This window comes from Heterodontus francisci, chromosome 24 (assembly GCF_036365525.1).
Source record: "Heterodontus francisci isolate sHetFra1 chromosome 24, sHetFra1.hap1, whole genome shotgun sequence".
Taxonomy (NCBI): Eukaryota; Metazoa; Chordata; class Chondrichthyes; order Heterodontiformes; family Heterodontidae; genus Heterodontus; species Heterodontus francisci.
The window spans coordinates 13,110,913-13,131,103 of record NC_090394.1 but is presented as its reverse complement, the minus strand read 5'-3'; the positions used below and the strand labels follow the sequence as shown (position 1 = coordinate 13,131,103).

Sequence of the window (20,191 nt, the reverse complement as noted above, 5' to 3'; positions counted from 1 at the left end):
TTTTAGCACTACACTTTAGGAAGGGTGTGAAGAGATTGGAGAGGGTGCAGAAAAGATTTACGAGAATAGTTCCAGGGATGAGAGACTTCAGTTATGAGGATAGATTGGCGAAGCTGGGGTTTTTCTCTTTACAGAAGAGAAGATTGAGAGGAGATTTGATGGAGGTGTTCAAAATCATCAGGGGTCCGCACAGAGTACATAGGGAGAAACTGTTCCCATTTGACAGAGGTGACTGATTTTAAGGTGATTGGCAAAAGAACCAGATGCAACATGAGGAAAAACATTTTTTATGCAGGGAATGGTTAGGATCTGGAATGCACTGTCTGAAAGTGTGATGGAGGTAGATTCAAATGTGGCTTTCAAAAGGAATAAGCTGAGGAGCTCTTACAGAGAACATGACGGGCAAATGGCCTCCTTCTGAGCTGTAACCATCCTATGATTCTATGAACTGAGGAACAAAAAAGGGGCAATGACACTTCTTGGAGTGTTCTATGGACCCTCAAAAAGTCAAAGGGAGATAGAAGAGCATATATGCAGGCATAGTCTGAGAGGGAGGTGGTGGCATAGTGGTAATGCCACTAGACTAGTAGTCCACAGGCCTAGACTAGTCCTCTGGGGACATGGGTTTGAATCCCACCACAGTAGGTGGTGAAATTTTAATTCAATTAATAAATCTGGAATTAAAAAGCTAGTCTAATGGCAACCATGAAACCATTGTTGTAAAAACCCATCTGCTTCACTCATCCTTTAGGGAAGAAAATCTGCTGTCCTTACCTGGTCTGGCCTACATGTGACTCCAGATCTGCCCAAATCCCACGAACAAATTTTTTAAGAAGTGCAAGAACAATAGGGCAGTAATAGGCATTTCAACTACCCCAATAGTAACTTAGATATTTTTATTTATTTTTATTTAGAGATACAGCACTGAAACAGGCCCTTCGGCCCACCGAGTCTGTGCCGACCATCAACCACGCATATATACTAATCCTACACTAATCCCATATTCCTACCACATCCCCACCTTCTCTATATTCCCCTACCACCTACCTATACTAGGGCCAATTTACCTATCAACCTGCAAGTCTTTGGCTGTGGGAGGAAACTGGAGCACCCGACGAAAAACCACAAGGTTCACAGGGAGAACTTGCAAACTCCGCACAGGCAGTACCCAGAATTAAACCCGGGTCGCTGGAGCTGTGAGGCTGCGGTGCTAACCACTGCGCCACTGTGTAAAAGCTTTAGATGGCACAGAATGCTTAGAGTGCATACAGGAGAAGTTTTTTAGGCAGTATGTAGCAACTCAACAAGAAAAGGTTCAGTTTTGGACTTAGTTTTAGGGAATGAAGCTGGGCAGGTGGAAGGGGTATCAGTGGGAGAGCATTTTGGGGGTAGTGATCATAATTCAGTTAGATTTAGAGTAGTTATGGAAAAGGATAAAGACAGACCAAGAGTAAAAGTTTTAAATTGGGGCAAGGCCAACTTAACTAAGCTGAGATGTGATTCAGCAAAAGTGGACTTGAAACAGCTACTTGAAGATAAATCAGTGTCCGAGCAGTAGGAGGCATTCAAAGGGGAGGTAGAGAGGGTTCAGAACTAATATGGTCCCAAAAATAATAGGGTTGTCAAGGCACATAAGACAAAAAGGGGAAGCTTATGTCGGAAAACAGAGCTCAATACTACAGAGAATCTCGAGGACGATAGGAAGTGCAGGGGTGAAATTAAAAAGGAAATTAGGAAAGCAAAGAGAGAGCATGAAAAGATATTGGCAAGTAAAATGAAGGAAAACCCAATATGTTTTTATAAAGAGCAGAGACTGAAAATGTAACAGTGCATCCTGTCACTGGGACAAAAATTTCACAGCTGCTTGAAGGAGTCAAACTCAGGCAGATTCCACACTTACCTGTCAGGCTTCATGCGAATCACTCCAGTAGAAAAAAAGCTGAAGGTTTGGGAGTTCTATCGTAAGATGATGAGGTTTAATTTTTCTTAGAAATGATGTCTCTTGCAATAAATTGACGAGAGTGGGCTTAACTGCAAATTGGCTGCCACTTTTGCCTACATTACAACAGTGACTGTGAAGCTTTTTGGAATGCCCTGAACTGGAAGTTCTTTCTTGACAGCCCATTTCTTGCTTGAAACTTGTTAATTTTGTACTTGTTTATTTTAATATGGTGTCAAGCCGAATCCATTTATACAAGGATGTCATCTCCAATCAGGCCGGTGTCAGTGACTATTTTTATACAGCACGATACAAATAAACGTGGTTTTACTATTTCAAGATTCTATTGTATTTGTTTTTAAAGGGACTAAAGTTTTTGCTATCGGGCTGATAACAATACTGCATATCTTATGAAGGATATACACATACACAGTGCTTTTATACATTTTTTACGCGTTGATCACAATATAGGTTGCTGGGAGATGTTGCAATCATAATTGCAAAATGCTATTACAATTTATGGACTCGCTGCTATTCCAGAAGTTTCTGTTCCGGTTTACACTTGCTTTATCTGAAAATAGTATTTAAAATACATTGTGAATTTCTATCACGTTCATACAACGTAAGTAAGCATCTTAATCACAAACGTGTCATTTATTAGTGGATGATTTAAAACTAATCTAGGAGTGGCAGTAAGGTTAGTTCCTGTGACCTATCCGCCATGCATAGTGAGTGATCAGGCACGGCGCTTGCGGTATTTCAGTTAGTGTAACAAACAGGGAAGTGAACCTGTTGTCTTGGGCATTCGTTGTTACTTTGAACTAAAAGTAAGTAATGGCTCATTTTATGCAGTAAGTAGTTTAACGTCAAGCATATACACATTGTTTTAAGCGTCTTGCAAGGTATGGGGGGGATTTCTTGCCTTTCAAGGTTGAAGTGGGGCAGCTTCTGAATGGATGTGGGGAGGGGCGCTTTCGCTTTAAGATGTGTTGCTTTATTTTAACCCTCGCGTCCTTGTCTCCAGGCGATATGACTGTGCATTGTTAAACCATAGCGACCAGTGAGGCTTCTTTATTTCAAACCATGGAAGGTTTGCACGAGGAATTTGATCCGATAGTGAAAGTATACTCTTCTTCGTCAACCATTTCGCCACAATTCTTGTGTCACTGTAGATAATGCGGAACACTTTACCATTCCATTTACAACTGGTTAGAAAACGAAAGTGACTATTGCCGTCATTTTAATGAATCCTGGTTTGCCCTTCTCAATGTCAGTTAGGGATGGGCAATAAATGTTGACCTTGACAGCGACACCAACAACTTAGCAATGGATTGGCGAACAATGAGTTCTGGGAGCGGTAGTCACTTTGTGCTGAGATATTAAATGTTGAGGGATGTTGGCTGCTGTCAGCCATGTAACAGCTGATAACATAAAGAACGGCAGCGAATGACTAAAAGGTTAATCAGGAGAAAGAAATTAGAGTATGAGAGGAAGCTAGCTAGAAATCTAAACACTGATAGCATGTGTTTCTACAAGTGCTGTGGATAAAGGGGAACTGGCGGATGTATTGTACTCTGATTTCCAGAAGGCATCTGATAAGGTGCCACATCACAGGTTATTGCAGAAAAGAAAAGCTCATGGTGTAGGGGGTAACATATTGGCATGGATAGAAGATTGGCTAGCTAACAGGAAACAGAGTAGGCATAAAGGGGTCATTTTCTGGTTGGCAAAGATAGCTAGGAAAGTAACTTGTGAAGAGGACATAAGGAGGCTACAAAGGGATATAGATAGGTTAAGTGAGTGGGCAAAGACCTGGCAAATGGAGTAAAATGTGGGAAAGTGTGAAATTGTCCATTTTGGCAGGAAGAATAAAAAAGAAGCATATTATCTAAATGGTGTGGGATTGCAGAGCTCAGAGATGCAGAGGGATCTGGGTATCCTAGTGCATGAATGGCAAAGGGTTAGTATGCAGGTACAGCACATAATTAGGAAAGCTAATAGAACGTTATCGTTTATCGTGAGGGGAATTGAATGCAAAAGTATGGAGGTTATGCTTCAGCTATACAGGGCATTGGTGAGACCACATCTGGAGTATTGTGTACAGTACTGGACTGCTTATTTAAGAAGGATGTAAATGCATTGGAGGTAGTACAGAGAAGGTTTACTAGACTAATATTTGTAATGGGCGGGCTGTCTTATGAGGAAAAAGTGGACAGTCTAGGCTTGTATCCACTGGAATTTAGAAGAGTAAGAGGCATCTTGATTGAAACATACAAGATCCTGAGGGGTCTTGACAGGGTGGATGTGGAAAGGATGTTTCCCCTTGTGGGAGAATCTAGAACTAAGGGTCATTATTTAAAATAAGGGGTCACCCATTTAAGACAGAGTTGAGGAGAAATTTTTTCTCTCAGTGCATCGTAAGTCTTTGGAATACTCTTCCTCAAAAGGCGGCGGAGTCAGAGTCTTTGAATATTTTTACAGCAGAGGTAGGTAGTTCCTTGATAAGCAAGGGGGTGGAATGTTATCAGGGATAGTGGAAATTTGGAGTAATCAATTCAGCCATGAACTTATTGAATGGCGGAGCAGACTCGAAGGGTCTGTTTCTAATTTGTATGCTCGTATGAAAAGGAAAAAGGTAAGTAAAGTGAGTGTTGGTCCTCTAGAGAGTGAGAATGGGGAGAAAATAGTAAATAATAAGGAAATGGCAGATGAAATGAACAAATATTTTGCTTCTTTTGCACTACAGAGGATACAAAAATCATTCCAGTAATAGTGTAAATCAAGAGGAAGGAAGAGAGGAACTTGGTGATATTACAATCACCAGGGAAGCGGTACTGAGCAAACTGATGGAGCTGTGGGCTGACAAGTCCCCGGGTCCTGATGGGCTTCATCCTAGGGTATTAAAAGAGGCGGCTAATGAGGTAGTAGATGCTTTTGTGTTAATTTTTCAATATTTGCTAGATTCTCGAAAGATTCCATCAGACTTGAAAGTGGCAAATATAACCCCTCTATTCAAGAAGGTGGAGAGGCAGAAAGTGGGTAACTATAGGCCAGTTAACTTGACATTTGTCGTGGGGAAGGTGTTAGAATTGATCATTAAGGAGGTTATAACTGGGCACTTAGAAAAATTCAAGGTAATCGGGAATAGGCAGCATGGTTTTACTCCAATTTGTTGTTCTTTGAAGGAGTAACATGCGCTGTGCATAAAAGGGAGCCCATTGATGTACTGTACTTGGATTTTCAATCGTCATTTGATAAGGTGCTGCATAAAAGGTTATTGTGCAAAGTAGGAGCTCATGGTGTAGGGGGTAACATATTAGCATGGATAGAAGATTGGCTGGCTGGCAGAAAACAGAGAGTATGCATAAATGGTCCCTTTTCTGATTGGCAGGATGTGATGAGTGGAGTCCCATAGGGGTCTGTGCTGGGGCCTGAACTTTTTACAATTTATATCAATGACTTAGATGAGGGGAGCGATGGCATGGTAGCTAAATTTGTAGATGAGACAAAGATAGGTAGGAAAGTATATTGTGAAGAGGACATGAGGTTGCAGAATGACATAGGTTGAGTGAGTGGGCAGAAAAATCTGGCAGATGGAGTATAATGTGGGAAAATGTGAAGTTGTTCACTTTGACATTAAGGATAAAAAAGCAGAGTATTACTTAAATGGAGAACGACTGCAGAATTCCGAGGTGCAGAGGGATCTAGGTGTTCTAGTGCATGTGTCACAAAAGGTTAGTATGCAGGTACAGCAAGTAATTAGATTAGAGATACAGCACTGAAACAGGCCCTTCGGCCCACCGAGTCTGTGCCGAACATCAACCACCCATTTATACTAATCCTACACTAATCCCATATTCCTACCAAACATCCCCACCTGTCCCTATAATTTCCCTACCACCTACCTATACTAGTGACAATTTATAATGGCCAATTTACCTACCAACCTGCAAGTCTTTTGGCTTGTGGGAGGAAACCGGAGCACCCGGAGAAAACCCACGCAGACACAGGGAGAACTTGCAAACTCCACACAGGCAGTACCCGGAATCGAACCTGGGTCCCTGGAGCTGTGAGGCTGCGGTGCTAACCACTGCGCCACTGTGCCGCCCAATAAAGAAGACTAATGGAATGTTATCCTTTATTACGAAAGGAATTGAAAATAAAAGTAAGGATGTTATCCTTCAGTTATACAGCGCATTGGTGAGACCACATCTCGAATATTGTGTACAGTTTTGGTCTCCTTAAAGAAGGATGTAAATACATTGGAGGCTGTCCTGAGGAGGTTTACTGGATTGATACCTGGAATGAGTGGGTTGTCTAATGAGGAAGGTTGGGACTGGACTTGTTTTCACTGGAGTTTAGAAGCGTGAGGGGAGACGTGATTGAAGTTTATAAGATCCTGAACGGTCTTGACAAGGTGGATGTGGAAAGGATGTTTCTTCTTGTGGGTGAGTCCAGAATTAGGGGGCACTATGTCCCCCTTTTAGGACAGAGATGAGGAGAATTTTTTTCTCTGAGGGTTGTGCGACTTTGGAACTCTCCGCGGTGGAGGCGGGGTCATTGAATATTTTTAAGGTGGAGGTAGATAGATTCTTGTTAAGCAAAGGAATCGAGGGTTATTGGGGGTAGATGGGAGTGTGGAATTTGAAAACACAAACAGATCAGCTGTGATCTTATTGAATAGCGGAGCAGGCTCGAGGGGCCAAATGGCCTACTTTTGCTCCTAGTTCGTATTCGGGCACTGCTGAATTTGGCATCACTTTTCCCTCCATAAACAATGGGGAAATAGGCCATTTTTCTGTTGGCAAGTGTCACGTGGAGGCCACGCCGCTTCAGAAAAAGTCCCTGAATTCAATTGGCAGCACATTCTCTAAAATGCATTGTGTTTGTTCTTCACTAAATATAAACAAATCTGTAAATGCTTTTAAAGTCTTTTGTCAGACACGATGGCGGAGGATATCCAGGCCAAGTTGAAGAATTACAAGACTGCGCCTTTTGATGCCAGGTTTCCCAACCAAAACCAAACCAGGAACTGCTTTCAAAATTACCTGGGTGAGAAACCTTTGAGAAAATTCACAGTAATTTATACCATGCATTCTACCAGAATTTCTAGTATTTTTGTTATATTTGCATGAGGTGATTGATGTCAGTGCTGAGAATGGAACTATTTTCTCCTAGTATCAGAAATGAGTACTCTTTAAGGTGCATTTATACTGCCAGTTTAGCCTTAGAGTAAACCGATTTGTGGAGTCAGCGCTGACCTGGAATGAGACTGAGTAAGTTTGTAAGTTAGTGCTTAACAGTGAGAGATGATTATTTTATTTTAAGGTAACTGATAAGTATTTCAGTTTGACACAGCCAGGCGTTAAATCCATTATTAGCATCAAGCCTGGCTTACAAAGACCTTCCCTAAAGTGCTGCTGGGTCAACAGAAATTTTCAAGACTGAGATCGATAGAGTTTTGATAGGTAAGGGTATCAAAAACAACAACTTGCATTTATATAGCACCTTTGAAGTAGTAAAATATCCCAAGGTGCTTCACAGGAATGTTAACAAACAAAATTTGACACCAAGCTACATAAGAGATTTTTAGGACAGATGACTAAAGATTGGTCAAAAAAGGTAGGTTTGAAGGAGTGTTTTGAAGGAGGAAACAGAGGCAGATAGGTTTAGGGAGTGAATTCCAGAGCCTAGGGTTGAATGGCATACTCATGTTTCTATGGCTCGAGATCCATTGGAAAGATTGTAGCCCTAATCAATTCAGAGAGCAAGGTTTTTTGCTTGGGTGCCTCTTAAAACATTTAAATTTTCATTTGTTGGGAGAGATCTGTGTGTTTCCAGGCATTCAAAGAGATTTCTCCTAAACAGCAAAGTTAAAGTTTCTGGCAGGCAGGAGTCAAACATAGTAAATAGCATCCTGTCTGGCTGAAACACAAACTGTAGTACGATGTAAGTTTCTTCCACTGCCTCAGTTTTGTCTCTTAACCTTCAGTATATATCTTCTACTGTACCAATATCAATTTTTCATGCCAGCTATTGCTATGGCCTCAGTAATATTGCAGTACCGTATCAAATTGTGCTAAGTCATTGGAGGTTAATCTTGTGGATTTCTGCCGATTGTAGCATCCTTAAAGCCAAAGGGAGAAAACGACTTTCATCTGACTTTTCTAGGTTTGCTCCAGACCCATATTATAAGGGTTTGATGACCAGCTGCTCTGTCTAACTCCCTTTGTTAGTGTCATCTTAACATTAATTTTCAGCAGTTATTAGCTATTTATAGGTCCAATTTGGTCATAAATATTTTGCAATAAACAGACCATTAATTAAGCTTGATACATTTCCTATTTATGCATTTTACAAACTAAATTTTTGAAAATTAAAGCAATAGTTCATAAGAAATAGGAACAGGAGTAGGCCATTGAGCTTCTCAAGCCTTCTCCATCATTCAATAAGATTATAGCTAAACTTCAACCTCAACTTCACCTTCCTGCAGTATCCCCATATCCGTTAAATTCCTTATTACCTAAAAACCTATTGATTTCTAGCTTGAATATACTCCATTACTCTCTGGGGTACAGAATTCCAAATATTCACAACCCTTTGATTGTAGAATTTCCCCCTCATCTCAGTCCTAAATGGGTGACCCCTTATTCTGAGACTGTGACTGTGGCCTAACCATCATTTTCCAGAAAACGAACATCATGGGACAGGACGTCAGAAAAACTCCATCCATCAATATCAGCGACCACACTCGGGAAGTGGTCCAAGAGTTCACCTACCTGGGCTCAACTATCACCAGCAACCTGTCTTTTGATGCAGAAATCAACAAGCGCATGGGAAAGGCATCCGCTGCTATGTCCAGACTGGCCAAGAGGGTGTGGGAAAATGGCGCACTGACACGGAACCAAAAGTCCGAGTGTTTAAAGCCTGTGTCCTCAATACCTTGCTCTACGGCAGCGAGGCCTTGACAACGTATGCCAGCCAAGAGTCTCAACGCATTCCATCTTCGCTGTCTCTGGGGAATCCTTGGCATCAGGTGACAGGACCATATGTCCAATACAGAAGTCCTCAAGGCAGCCACCATCCCCAGCATGTACACCCTACTGAGCCAGCGGCGCTTGAGATGGCTTGGCCATGTGAGCCGCATGGAAGATGGCAGGATCCCCAAGGGCGCATTGTACAGTGAGCTCGTCACTGGTATCAGACCCACCGGCCGTCCATGTCTCCGCTTTAAAGATGTCTGCAAACGCAACATGAAGTCCTGTGACATTGACCACAAGTCGTGGGAGCCGGTTGCCAGTGATCGCCAGAGCTGGCGGACAGCTATAAAGGTGGGGCTAAAGGGTGGCAAATCGAAGAGACTTAGCAGTTAGCAGGAAAAGAGACAGAAGTGTAAGGAGAGAGCCAACTGTGTAACAGCCCTGACAACCAACTTTACCTGCAGCGTCTGTGGAAGAGTCTGTCGCTCTAGAATTGGCCTTTATAGCCATTCCAGGCGCTGCTCCACAAACCACTGACCATGTCTAGGCACTTACCCATTGTCTCTCGAGACAAGGAGGCCAAAGAAGTAGAAGAATCCACACTTGTCTAAGTGGCTGCCAATTTTGTCCCAGATTATAGTTTCTAATGGCTTTCCCATTTTAAGTGGCTTAAACTGACTGGCCTGTAGTTGCTGAGTTTATCCTTGCACCCTTTTTTGAACATTTGCAATTCTCCAGTCCTGGAACTGCTCCACAAACATCTCTAGGCGCTTACCCATTGTCTCTCGAGACAAGGAGGCCTAAAAAGGAAAGGATACCTAGGTCCCCAGCCATTGGAAACAGCCTCGCAGCATCTACCTAGTCAAGCCCCTTAAGAATTTTGTATATTTCAATTAGTTTACCTCTCGTTTTTCTAAATGCTCAAGAATAGTAGTCTACTCAATTCCCTCATCCCAGGAATCAGTCCAGTGAATCTTTATTGCACTCCCTCTAAAACAAGTATGTTCTTCCTTAGGTAAGGGGACTAAAACTGCACACAGTATTCCAGGTGTGGTCTCACCAAGGCCCTGTGTTAACGCAGTGGGACTTCTTTACTCTCATTCTCTAATACCTTTGTAATGAAGGTTAACATGTTATTTTCTTTCCTAATTGCTTGCTGTACCTGCATGTTAACTTTGTGATTTGTGTACAAGGACAACCAGGTCTCTCAATACCAACATTTTCCAGTTTCTCACTATTTCAAAATATTCTGCTTTTCTATTTTTTCGACCAAATGTATAACTTCACACTTCTCACATTGTATTCCATCTACCTTGTTCTTGTCCACTCACTTAACATGTTTCTATCCATTTGCAGCCTTGTTGCATCCTCCTCATAGCTTACTTTCCCACCTAACTTTGTCTTGTCAGCAAACTTGGATACATTACACTCAATCCCCTCATCTAAGTCCTTGATACAGATAGATAGCTGAGGCCCAAGCACTGATTCTTGCCATCCCCCACTATTTGCCAATCCAAAAACAACCTGTTTATTCCTACTCTGATTTTTGTCCATTCACTAATCCTCTATCCATACAAATGTGTTACTTCAATCGCATGAGCCCTAATTTTGTGTATTAACATCTTGTATGGCATCTTATCAAATGCTTTTTCAGAAATCCAAATACACTACATCCACTGGTTCCCCCTATCTACCCTGTTAGTTATAACCTCAAACACAATCTCCCTTTCATAAATATGTGTTGACTCTGTCTAGTCCTATGATTTTCTAAGTGCCCTGTTACAACATTCCTAATAATAGATTCTAGCATTTTGCCTACTACTGATGTCAGGCTAACTAGCCTATAGTTCCCCTTTTTCTCTCTTCCTCCTTTCTTAAATAGAAGAGTTATGTTTGCTACCTCCCAGTCCTTGGGAACTGTTCGAAAATCCGTGGAATTCTGGAAGATCGAAACCAATGCATCGACCATCTCTGCAGCTCCCTCTTATAAAACCGATGATGCAGGGGATTTATTGCCACTTAGTCCCATTAATCTCTCCAGTACTATTACTTATACTGAATTCTTTAAGTTCCTCATTTTTGCTAGACCCTTGGTTCCCCACTACAGTCAGAATGTTTTTATATTTCCTACTGTGAAGACAGATACAAAGTGTTTGTTTAATGCCACTGCCATTTCCTTATTCCCCATTATAATTTCACCTGTCTCCACCTCTAATGAGCCCAGGTTTACTTTTACTAATCTCTTCCTATTTACATACCTATAGAAATGTTTACAACCTGTTTTATGTCTCTTGCTAGTTTACTCTCATATTCGCTTTTTCTTTATCAACTTCTTGATCATCCTTTGCTGAATTCTAAAATCCTTCAAATCCTCAGGCTTACTACTCTTTCTGGCAACATTATAAGCCTCTTCCTTTGATCTACTTCTATCTTTAACTTCTCTGATTAGCCACAGTTGAACCACTTTTCCTGTGGGGTTTTGAACTCCTTAAGGGAATGTATATTTGTGGCAAATTATGAATTAATTCTTTAAATGTTTGCCATTGCTTAGTTATTGCCATATCCTTTGGGCCTACGGGCCTTGATGCCGAGAAGGCCCTGCCCCATATTACCGGCAGCAGTGAGGCCTCATGGCAGCCACCCCGCTGCTCGGCAGTGGGAGCAGGATCTAAATATTTAAATTAATGTAAATTCATGAATTAATGACCTACCTGCTCCCATCAGCCATCTCGCTGCGATATTCAGATAGGTTGCCGGAACTCCCGCGCCTTCGAGGGGGAGCAGTTAAGTTTCCGGGGTGGGGGGATGGGATAGTTGGTGGAGCAGGGTTAAATGTTTATGATTGGTCTAAGGGATGGTGGGAAGGGGTAAAGTTCATCTTTTATTAAACATTGCAGGGAAGGGAAAGGTCGGGATCGCAAGGTAAGTTTTTTTTGGGGGGGGAGACAGTGCAGGTAATAAATTGTATAGTCATTGGAGAGGAGTGCGAGAGGGGCTTGAATCTTTTATTACATTTTTTAAATTAAGTTTATACTGCCTGTAACGTTAAAAATTCAATGGAAGGGCCTGATGCCCTTTAAAAATGGCATTGTTGCTAGGGACGGTGCGCCCGTCCCCTCCATGTCATCGTTGGGGGGGTGTGGGGGTGGTCCGCCCGTCCCGTCCGTGTAAATGAGCCGCTGCATCTAATATTGTGGTGGAGTAAAAGCCGCGCGTGTGGGTTGCCATCTTAGAAGCTCACCAGCAAAAATCAGCCCTTATATTGCCACCAGTCTTGCTGTGCTCCCTCTCAGCCCTGCTCCTTTACACTGCTGCCAGTCTCACTATGACCATGTCATAGCCCAGTGTCTACACACATGTCCATTTCTGGCCAGGTTTACTGGAAAGCAACAAGGAGTTTGGGCCTGAGAGGGACCATAATGAGACTGGCAGCAGTGGCGGAGTGGGGACAAAGAGCGAGGAGCCGAGAGCAGAGCAGGACAAAGAGTGAGGGCGAGGAACAGAGAGGGATAAAGAGACATCTTGGCCCTGTCGTATACATCAGAGCATCAGGAAAACACAGGCCCCGAAGCCGATGACTAGGTCCCCCGGGACCCCTCATGGAGCTGGTAGACTTGGAGCAGGCTTTCCGCTACCCCTTCAAGAACGCCCTGATGCAGATCCACGTGGCCTGCATCTGGGCTCACCAGCTGGACATGCTGGCCAGGCGTACGTATTTGTCCCTGTCCGTGTAGCAGAGCCTGGTCTCCAAGCACCTCAGCCATCCCTGCTATAGGACAAAGACTTTGTTTCACTCAGATCGTGTTGTAGTCGGTGTGCAACGGCCACCCCACGTTAAAAGAACCCACACACATGCATTTTCCACCCTCTCTAAATTAACCTCAGGACCTGGAATATCAGGACTCTTATAGACAACTCCAGCAGCGACAGACCTGAATGTCTCACCGCTATCATAGCCCGAGAACTCTGCCACTACAACATTGATATCGCTGCCCTGAGTGAGACATGGTGGGCAGGAGAAGGGCAGCTCAACGAACAAGGTGGTGGATACACCTTCTTCTGGAAAGGTAAACCAGAAGAAGAGTGCTGACTCCACAGAGATGGCTTCATCATTAAAAAAAAAATGAACAAGCTGACCGCCTCAGCGAGACCCCTTTATAGATTGAACGATCGTCACATGACCCTCCGACTCGCCCTAACCCAGAAACAGCAGGCCACAGTCGTCCGCCTGTATGCCCCAACACTAGAAGCAACAGATGAGGCCATAGAGTCATACAGCACAGAAACAGGCCCTTCGGCCCATCATGTCTGTGCCGGCCATCAAGCACCTAACTATTCTAGTCCCATCTTCCAACAATTGGCGTTTCAAGTGCTCATCTAAATACTTCTTAAAAAACAGGAATTCGACTCCAGCCATGATCACTTGCTGTCCTGTGTTCCCAAGGAAGACAAGCTGATCCTCCTCGGAGACTTCAATGCCAGAGCTGGGAGGGACACAAACTTTTGGAAAGGTGTGATTGGCAAGGAAGGTGTTGGAAGGGCTCACACCAACGGAATCATTTTCTGACGAAATGCCTTGAACATGGCCTGATCATAACAAACACCCTACTTCATCAGAGAGTCAAATAGAAGACTTCATGCCAGCACCCTTGCTCCAGGCATTGGCATTTGTTTGACTATATTATCGTCCGAGCGAATGACCGCAAGATGTTTGCATCACCCATGCCATGATAGGAGCCAATGACTGCAGGACTGACCAGCACTGCCGCAAGAAAATCATTGTCGAAAATATCAAGAACTCTGTGAAGAAAGACCTACTCAGGGAGCATCTTGCAACCAACTTGGCAACGATCAATGAACAGGAACCACAGAATGTTCACAACACCTGGTCTGGCCTCAAAGCTACCACAAGATACTCTTGGTTTCTCCACCATGAAACATCAAGACTGGTTTGACGAGACCAGGATATCCAGGAGCTGCTAAATCACAAGCGCAAGGCGTTCCTGAACTGGAAGCATCACCAAATTTGGAAGGAAAAAAAGCAGGTATACAGACAATTGAAGGCTGACATTCAACAAAAAATCCATGACCTAAAGAACAGCTGGTGGCTGAAAGAGCGGACGAAGTACAGCAACACGCCGACAGCCAAGACGTGTGGATTCTTAAGCGCAGTCAAGACCATTTCCTGCCCAAACACCCAAGGACCTACCCCACTGAGTGACACTGATCAAGGACAGACAGGCAGTCAACGTGCATTGAAAGGAGCACTTTGAGGACCTCCTTAATCGTGACTCAGTCTTCGATGTGAGTGTTCTGGACCACATTCCACAGCATGCTACCCGCCACGACCTCAGCACAACCAGAGCCCGACATGAGATTGAAAAGGCCATCCAACATCTAAAAAACAAGGCGTTGACGGAATTCCCGCTGAAATTCTAAAATACGGCAGAGACACGCTTGACACAAATACATGGTCTCATCTCCCTCATCTGGAAGGAGGAGAGCATGCCAGGGGATCTCCGAGACGCCGTAATTGTGACCATCTTTAAAAAAGCTGACAAGACCAAGTGTCGTAACTACTATCCGCCATCGGGAAGGTCATCGCAAGAGTCCTTCTCAACCGCCTCCTCCCCGTGGCTAAGAGCTCCTACTGGAATCACAATGAGGATTCCGTCCATCAAGATACACCGTGGACATGATCTTCACAGCAAGACAACTCCAAGAAAAATGTAGGGAGCAGTAGCAATCTTTATACATGGCCTCCTCTGACCTCTCAAAGGCCTTCGACTCTATCAACCGGGAGGGATTCTGGAACATCCTCAAATTTGGCTGCCAGGAGAAATTCGTCACCATCCTCCGTCTGCTGCACAATGACTTGCAAGCTGTAATCTTTGCCAACGGATCTGCTGCTGACCCAATCAGAGTGCAAACTGGGGTAAAGCAAGACTGTGTCATTGCACCAACACTCTTTTTCATCTTCCTCAACGCAACACTGCACCTCATCTCCATGAAGCTCCCTGCCAGAGTAGATCTGCTCTGCCGGACAAGGGGGTAACTATTTAACCCACATTGCCTTCAGTCCAGAACCAAGGTCACCCCACCCTCCGTCATTGAGCTGCAGTATGCTGATGACATTTGCGTATTTGCACACTCAGAGGCTGAGCTTCAAAACCTCGTCGATGCGTTCACGGAGGTATATGAAAGAATGGGCCTTAAGCTAAACATCCAGAAGACAAAGGTCCTCTACCAGCCTGCTCCCGCAGCGCAACACTGCCCCCCGACTATCAAGATCCAGGGCGAACCACTGGACAATGTGGATCACTTCTCATACTTTGGAAGCCTCCTCTCAGCAAGGGCAGACATTGATGATGAAACTCAGCATCACCTCCAGTGTGCCAGCTCAGCCTTCAGCCGTCTGAGGAAAAGAGTGCTTGATGACAAAAACCTCAAACCTGGCACCAAGCTCATGGTCTACAGGGTCGCAATGTTACCTGCCTTCCTGTATGTATCAGAAATATGGACAACAGACATCTCAAAGGCCTGGAGAGATATCACCAGTGATTCTTCCACAAGATCCTGCAAATTCAGTGGCAGGACAGGCGCTCCAATATCGGTGTCCTCTCTCAGGCCAACATCCCCAGTATCGAGACACTGGTCATGGCTAGTCAGTTACGTTGGGCGGGCCACATCGTCCACATGCTTGACACAAAACTCCCAAAACAAGCTTTCTACTCCGAGCTCCGTCAAGGCAAGAGGCTACCAGAAGGGCAGAGGAAACACGACAAAGATGTCCTTTAAAGCCTCCCTGAAAAAATGTGACATTTCCACTGATTTGTGGGAATCTTTTGCCCGAGACCGTTCCAAGTAGAGAAGAAGCATCCGCGAAGGTGTCAGCCAGTTTGAACAACATCGACATGCCCAGGCAGCGACCAAGTGCAAACAGCGGAAGGAACGTTCGGAAATTCGAGCATCCCATTCACTCACCTCAAACACCTCCAGAATTGGACTATTCAGACATCTAAGTACCCACAACCCTGGAGTGGAAGAAAGTCATCTTTGTTCTCAAGGGACTGCCTAAGAAGGAGAAGACTGCTGTATCTTTAATGTAATTTTCTAATCTACCTTAGCCAACTTGCCCCTTTCTTTTAAGATTGAAGAGCCTAGTTTTGGCTTAAATCAATCATTTTCAAACTCAATATAAAATTCTATCACATTAGAGGCCCTTTATTAACCTTTCCTCAATGTACAATATGAGATCTAAAACTGTCTGTTCCCTAGTTGGTTCCTTGATAGACTTATCTAGAAAACTATCTTGTATACTTTCTTCCACACTATTGTTGCAAATTTGGTTTGCCCAAAATATGAAGATTACTATATTACCCTTGTTACATGTATCTCTAATTTTCTGATTTATACTCTGCCTGACACTACAACTACTGTTTTGGAGGCCGAATAAACTACTCCCATTATTGTTTTCTGCCCTTTGCTGTTTCTTAGCTCCATCCAAACTGATTCCACTTGATTTTCTGAGCTAAAATCGTTTTCTTTTTACTGTCTTTATCCCATCCGTTATTATCAGGGCTACCCCTCCTCCTTTTTCATTTGGTGTATTCCTGGAATATTTAATTCCCAACATTGGTCACTCTGTAACCATGTCTGCATAATGGTTATTAGATCAAATTTTTATCGGTACTATTAATTCATCTGTTTTGTTGTGAATACTTCACACGTTCAGGTCTAGTACTTTTACCCTTGACACTTATTTCTGATTTTTCCTGATGTCACCTTAGTTACTAATGCCCTACTACCTTTGTTAATTTTTATTGTCCCTTTTTGACCTAATCTGCTTATTTTTACGCAAGTTGTTACACTGCTGTTCAGCCTTGACATTTCTTTTATTGCTTTTGAATTTTACCTTCCCTGAATCCTCCCACCCCTCATTAGTTTAAAGCCCTGTTTACTGCCCTAGTTATTTGACTTGCCAGGACACTGGTCCCAGCCTGGTTTAGAGTCATGGAGAGATACAGCACTGAAACAGGCCCGTTGGTCCACTGAGTCTGTGCTGACTAACAACCACCCATTTACACTAATCCTATGTTAATCCCATATTCCCTATTACATCCCCACCATTCTCCAGCACCTACCTACACTAGGGGCAATTTACAATGGCCAATTTACCTATCAACCTGTAAGTCTTTGGCTGTGGGAGGAAACTAGAGCACCCGGCGGAAATCCACACAGTCACAGGGAGAACTTGCAAACTCCATACAGGCAGTACCCAGCACTGAACCCAGGTCGCTGGAGCTTTGAGGCTGCGGTGCTAACCACTGTGCCGCCCTCTTTAAGTGGAATGGGACAGTTTCCTCTTTCCTCAGTATTAGTCCATGAAGCACACCACTCTTTCAGCTACGCATTTAACTTTATAATCTGTTTAATTCTTAATGCCAGTTTTTGTATGTTCAATGAATGTCTCTGTGGGGGGTGAAATTGGTCAGTCAGTCACATAATATGGGCTGACTGTGAAGCAACAGCCTGTTTTAAACTGCACTGATTCTCTTTCTTTGAAGTCATTGAAATTGCTCAGATCAGTTAAATGTACTTTATCGCCAAACTGTCCTGTTTGTGATTGTCTTACAGACTTCCAACGTTGTACTAAGGTACTAACTGCGAAAGGTGCAGATACTACTCCATGTGAATGGTTTCGCAGGGTGTACAAGTCACTCTGCCCAATTTCATGGGTATGGGACAAAAAAATTTATATTTTATAAAATAAGACTTAGTTGTGACTTTAAAGTCAAATGTTAATGGTTCAGATAGTTACTTTTTTAAGTCTGCAGTTTTAAAATATTTTTATGTTTAACTTTTGTTACATGAACAAGCATCTTACATTGCATTTTAAAATAATTATATAAAATATAATTAACCATAAGAAATTATTTAGACAGTTTAAAACCTGAAGTTCTGCTGAATGCATAATGTTGTTTGCTGTGAAATAACCATTTATATTTTACACTTTAGATAAACAAATGGAATGATCAGTTGGAAGAAGGTACATTCCCTGGGAAAATCTAACTAGTTGTTCCAGTCTGGTTGAAGCCCTCCATTGTACCTTACAATGTTTCCAAAGCTTACAGCTTTCACAAAAATAAATTTCTAAACATTGAACACATCTTTTTTTTAACTTCGGTGTTTTCTTTTTTTTGTAAAACTGCTTGCAAAAGCAATTCCAGCAACATCTCTAGGAGAATTGAATAATTCCGCTCCTTGGACCTTTTGGTGTTGAATTAAACGAATTTCTCAGAAAATAAAAGAAATAAAATATTATGCATTCTACATTAGTTTGCAAGCCAGTGTTGTTGTGCATTGGAAGGAAGAATGTCATTGTCTTGCTGAAGATAAGCTTTGACAATGTTCAAGGTCAGTGTTACAGAGCAGTTACATTTCACATAAGCAACTCTCATGCAGTAATTGGACAGGCAGACTTATCCTATACTACAGTGATTGGACAGACATCTCTACCGTAGGGAGGGAAAGAAAGGAGGAGGGGTGGCAGTATTAGCGAGAATATTACACTGCTGGAGAGAGAGAGAGAGAGAGGATGTCCCGGAGGGGTCAAGGACAGAATATATTTGATTAGAGGTAAGAAACAATAGAGGTATCATTACACTACTGGAAGTATTCTATGGGCCACAAGCTAGTGGGAAATAGATAGAGGAGCAAATTTGCAGAGAAATTGCAGAGAGGTGCAAAAACTCTAGAGTAGTGATAATGGGGGACTTTAATTATCCTAATATAGACTGGGATAGTAATAGTATAAAGGGCAGAGAGGGAGAAGAGTTTCTGAAGTGTGTTCAGGAGAATTTTCTTGATCAGTAGATTTCTGACCCAACGAGGAAAGAGGCATTACTGGATCTGGTTCTATGCAATGAGGTGGATCAAGGGGAATAGTTTAGGGACAGTCGAGGTACATTCCCACGGGGGTGTGGGGGGGGGGGTGGGGGGTGTTGAAGGTAGGGCAACCAAAGCCAGAGCTCCCTGGATGAAAAGATGGAGAGTAAGATGACAGATGTCAGGTTGATATTACAAGTGTAAACCAGGCTGAATATAGAAAGTTCAGAGGGGAAGCAAAAAAGGAAATAAGAGATGTAAAGAGAGAGTACTTATTTTGAGATACAGCACTGAAACTGGCCCTTCGAGTCTGTGCTGACCATCAACCACCCATTTATACTAATCCTACATTAATCCCATATTCCCTACCACATCCCCACAATTCCCCTACCACCTACCTAACTAGGGGCAATTTATAATGGCCAATTTACCTAGCAACCTGCAAGTCTTTGGCTGTGGGGGGAAACTGGAGCACCTGGCAAAAACCCACATGGTCACAGGGAGAACTTGCAAACTCCGCACAGGTAGTACCCAGAATTGAACCCAGGTCGCTGGAGCTGTGAGGCTGTGGTGCTAACCACAGTGCCACTGTGCCACCCCAAAGTATGAGTAGAGACTGGCAGCTAACCTAAAAGGGAATCCAAAAGTCTTCTATAGGTATATAAATTCTATGTTATAGTGATCAGGTAGACAGAGCTACCATATGTTACTGTGATTGGATGGACAGACCTATGGTATGTTACAGCGCATTAGAATAAGAGGTCTGTATGAATTATGGAAACCTGGATGTCATATCATTGTTCTCTACTAGTTAACAAGCTTTGGTAAAACCATTTGTAAGCAATGTACGATTATATATTAACCAATATTGTTAGCACCATCAACTTCATGAGCACAGAGGTTAGTTTAGCTCAGAGCTGTCTAACATACTGCCCCCGGGCCAGCATCCGGCCTGCCACAGTTTTCTATCTGGCCTGCAGATGAAAACTGTACTTGGTCACTCCTCCTCCTTGCTGGGCGGTTTTTGCCCTCGGCCGTTTGCTTTCTACTTCAGGGATGAGACATTTCTTCCAGCCCACCAAAGATTTCTGTGACTGTTAGTCGGCTGCCCCTGTTGTTTATGGTGAGTGAGCACCTGCTGGGAAATGTAGTTCCCCTGTGCCCCGGTCCCTATGGACAAAACCGTAATCTGGGACAACAATTCCCAGAGAGCACCGCGTGCCTGTGTGGCAGTTGGCTGTAGCCCAGTGGCACGTCCCCGGAGGTTAATGAGCGGAGCGGGTCACGACGAAGATGGTAGTCATGATCAGCCTGAGGAACCGATAGCATGCTGACTAAAGTGAAGGTGAGCCTGAGGCTTGCGGTCTAGGCCTGGCAGGAGGGA

General features: G+C 43.3%; 1 protein-coding gene across 2 annotated transcripts; it reads left to right on the top strand.

Moving 5' to 3' along the window:
- The first annotated feature begins 2,454 nt into the window (after nt 1-2,454).
- On the top strand, nt 2,455-18,088 carry cox6b1 (cytochrome c oxidase subunit 6B1). 2 transcript variants are annotated; one of them, XM_068055682.1, is made up of 4 exons: nt 2,455-2,561; nt 6,870-6,991; nt 17,557-17,657; nt 17,938-18,088. In XM_068055682.1, the coding sequence occupies exons 2-4, from the start codon at nt 6,886-6,888 to the stop codon at nt 17,989-17,991; spliced, it is 261 nt and encodes an 86-aa protein (XP_067911783.1). In that variant the 5' UTR covers nt 2,455-2,561; nt 6,870-6,885; the 3' UTR covers nt 17,992-18,088. The 2 variants fall into 2 exon arrangements, with proteins under 2 accessions (XP_067911783.1, XP_067911782.1); XM_068055681.1 differs by lacking the exon at nt 2,455-2,561 and adding an exon at nt 2,646-2,766.
- The last annotated feature ends 2,103 nt before the right edge of the window (nt 18,089-20,191 follow it).

Bases quoted from the DNA above. Each gene is read 5' to 3' on its own strand.
- cox6b1 (XM_068055682.1), top strand. From the start codon at position 6,886: ATGGCGGAGGATATCCAGGCCAAGTTGAAGAATTACAAGACTGCGCCT. The intron at 6,992-17,556 runs GTGAGAAACCTT...ATTGTCTTACAG, and splicing joins CTGCTTTCAAAATTACCTGG to ACTTCCAACGTTGTACTAAG. The intron at 17,658-17,937 runs GTATGGGACAAA...TTTACACTTTAG, and splicing joins CACTCTGCCCAATTTCATGG to ATAAACAAATGGAATGATCA.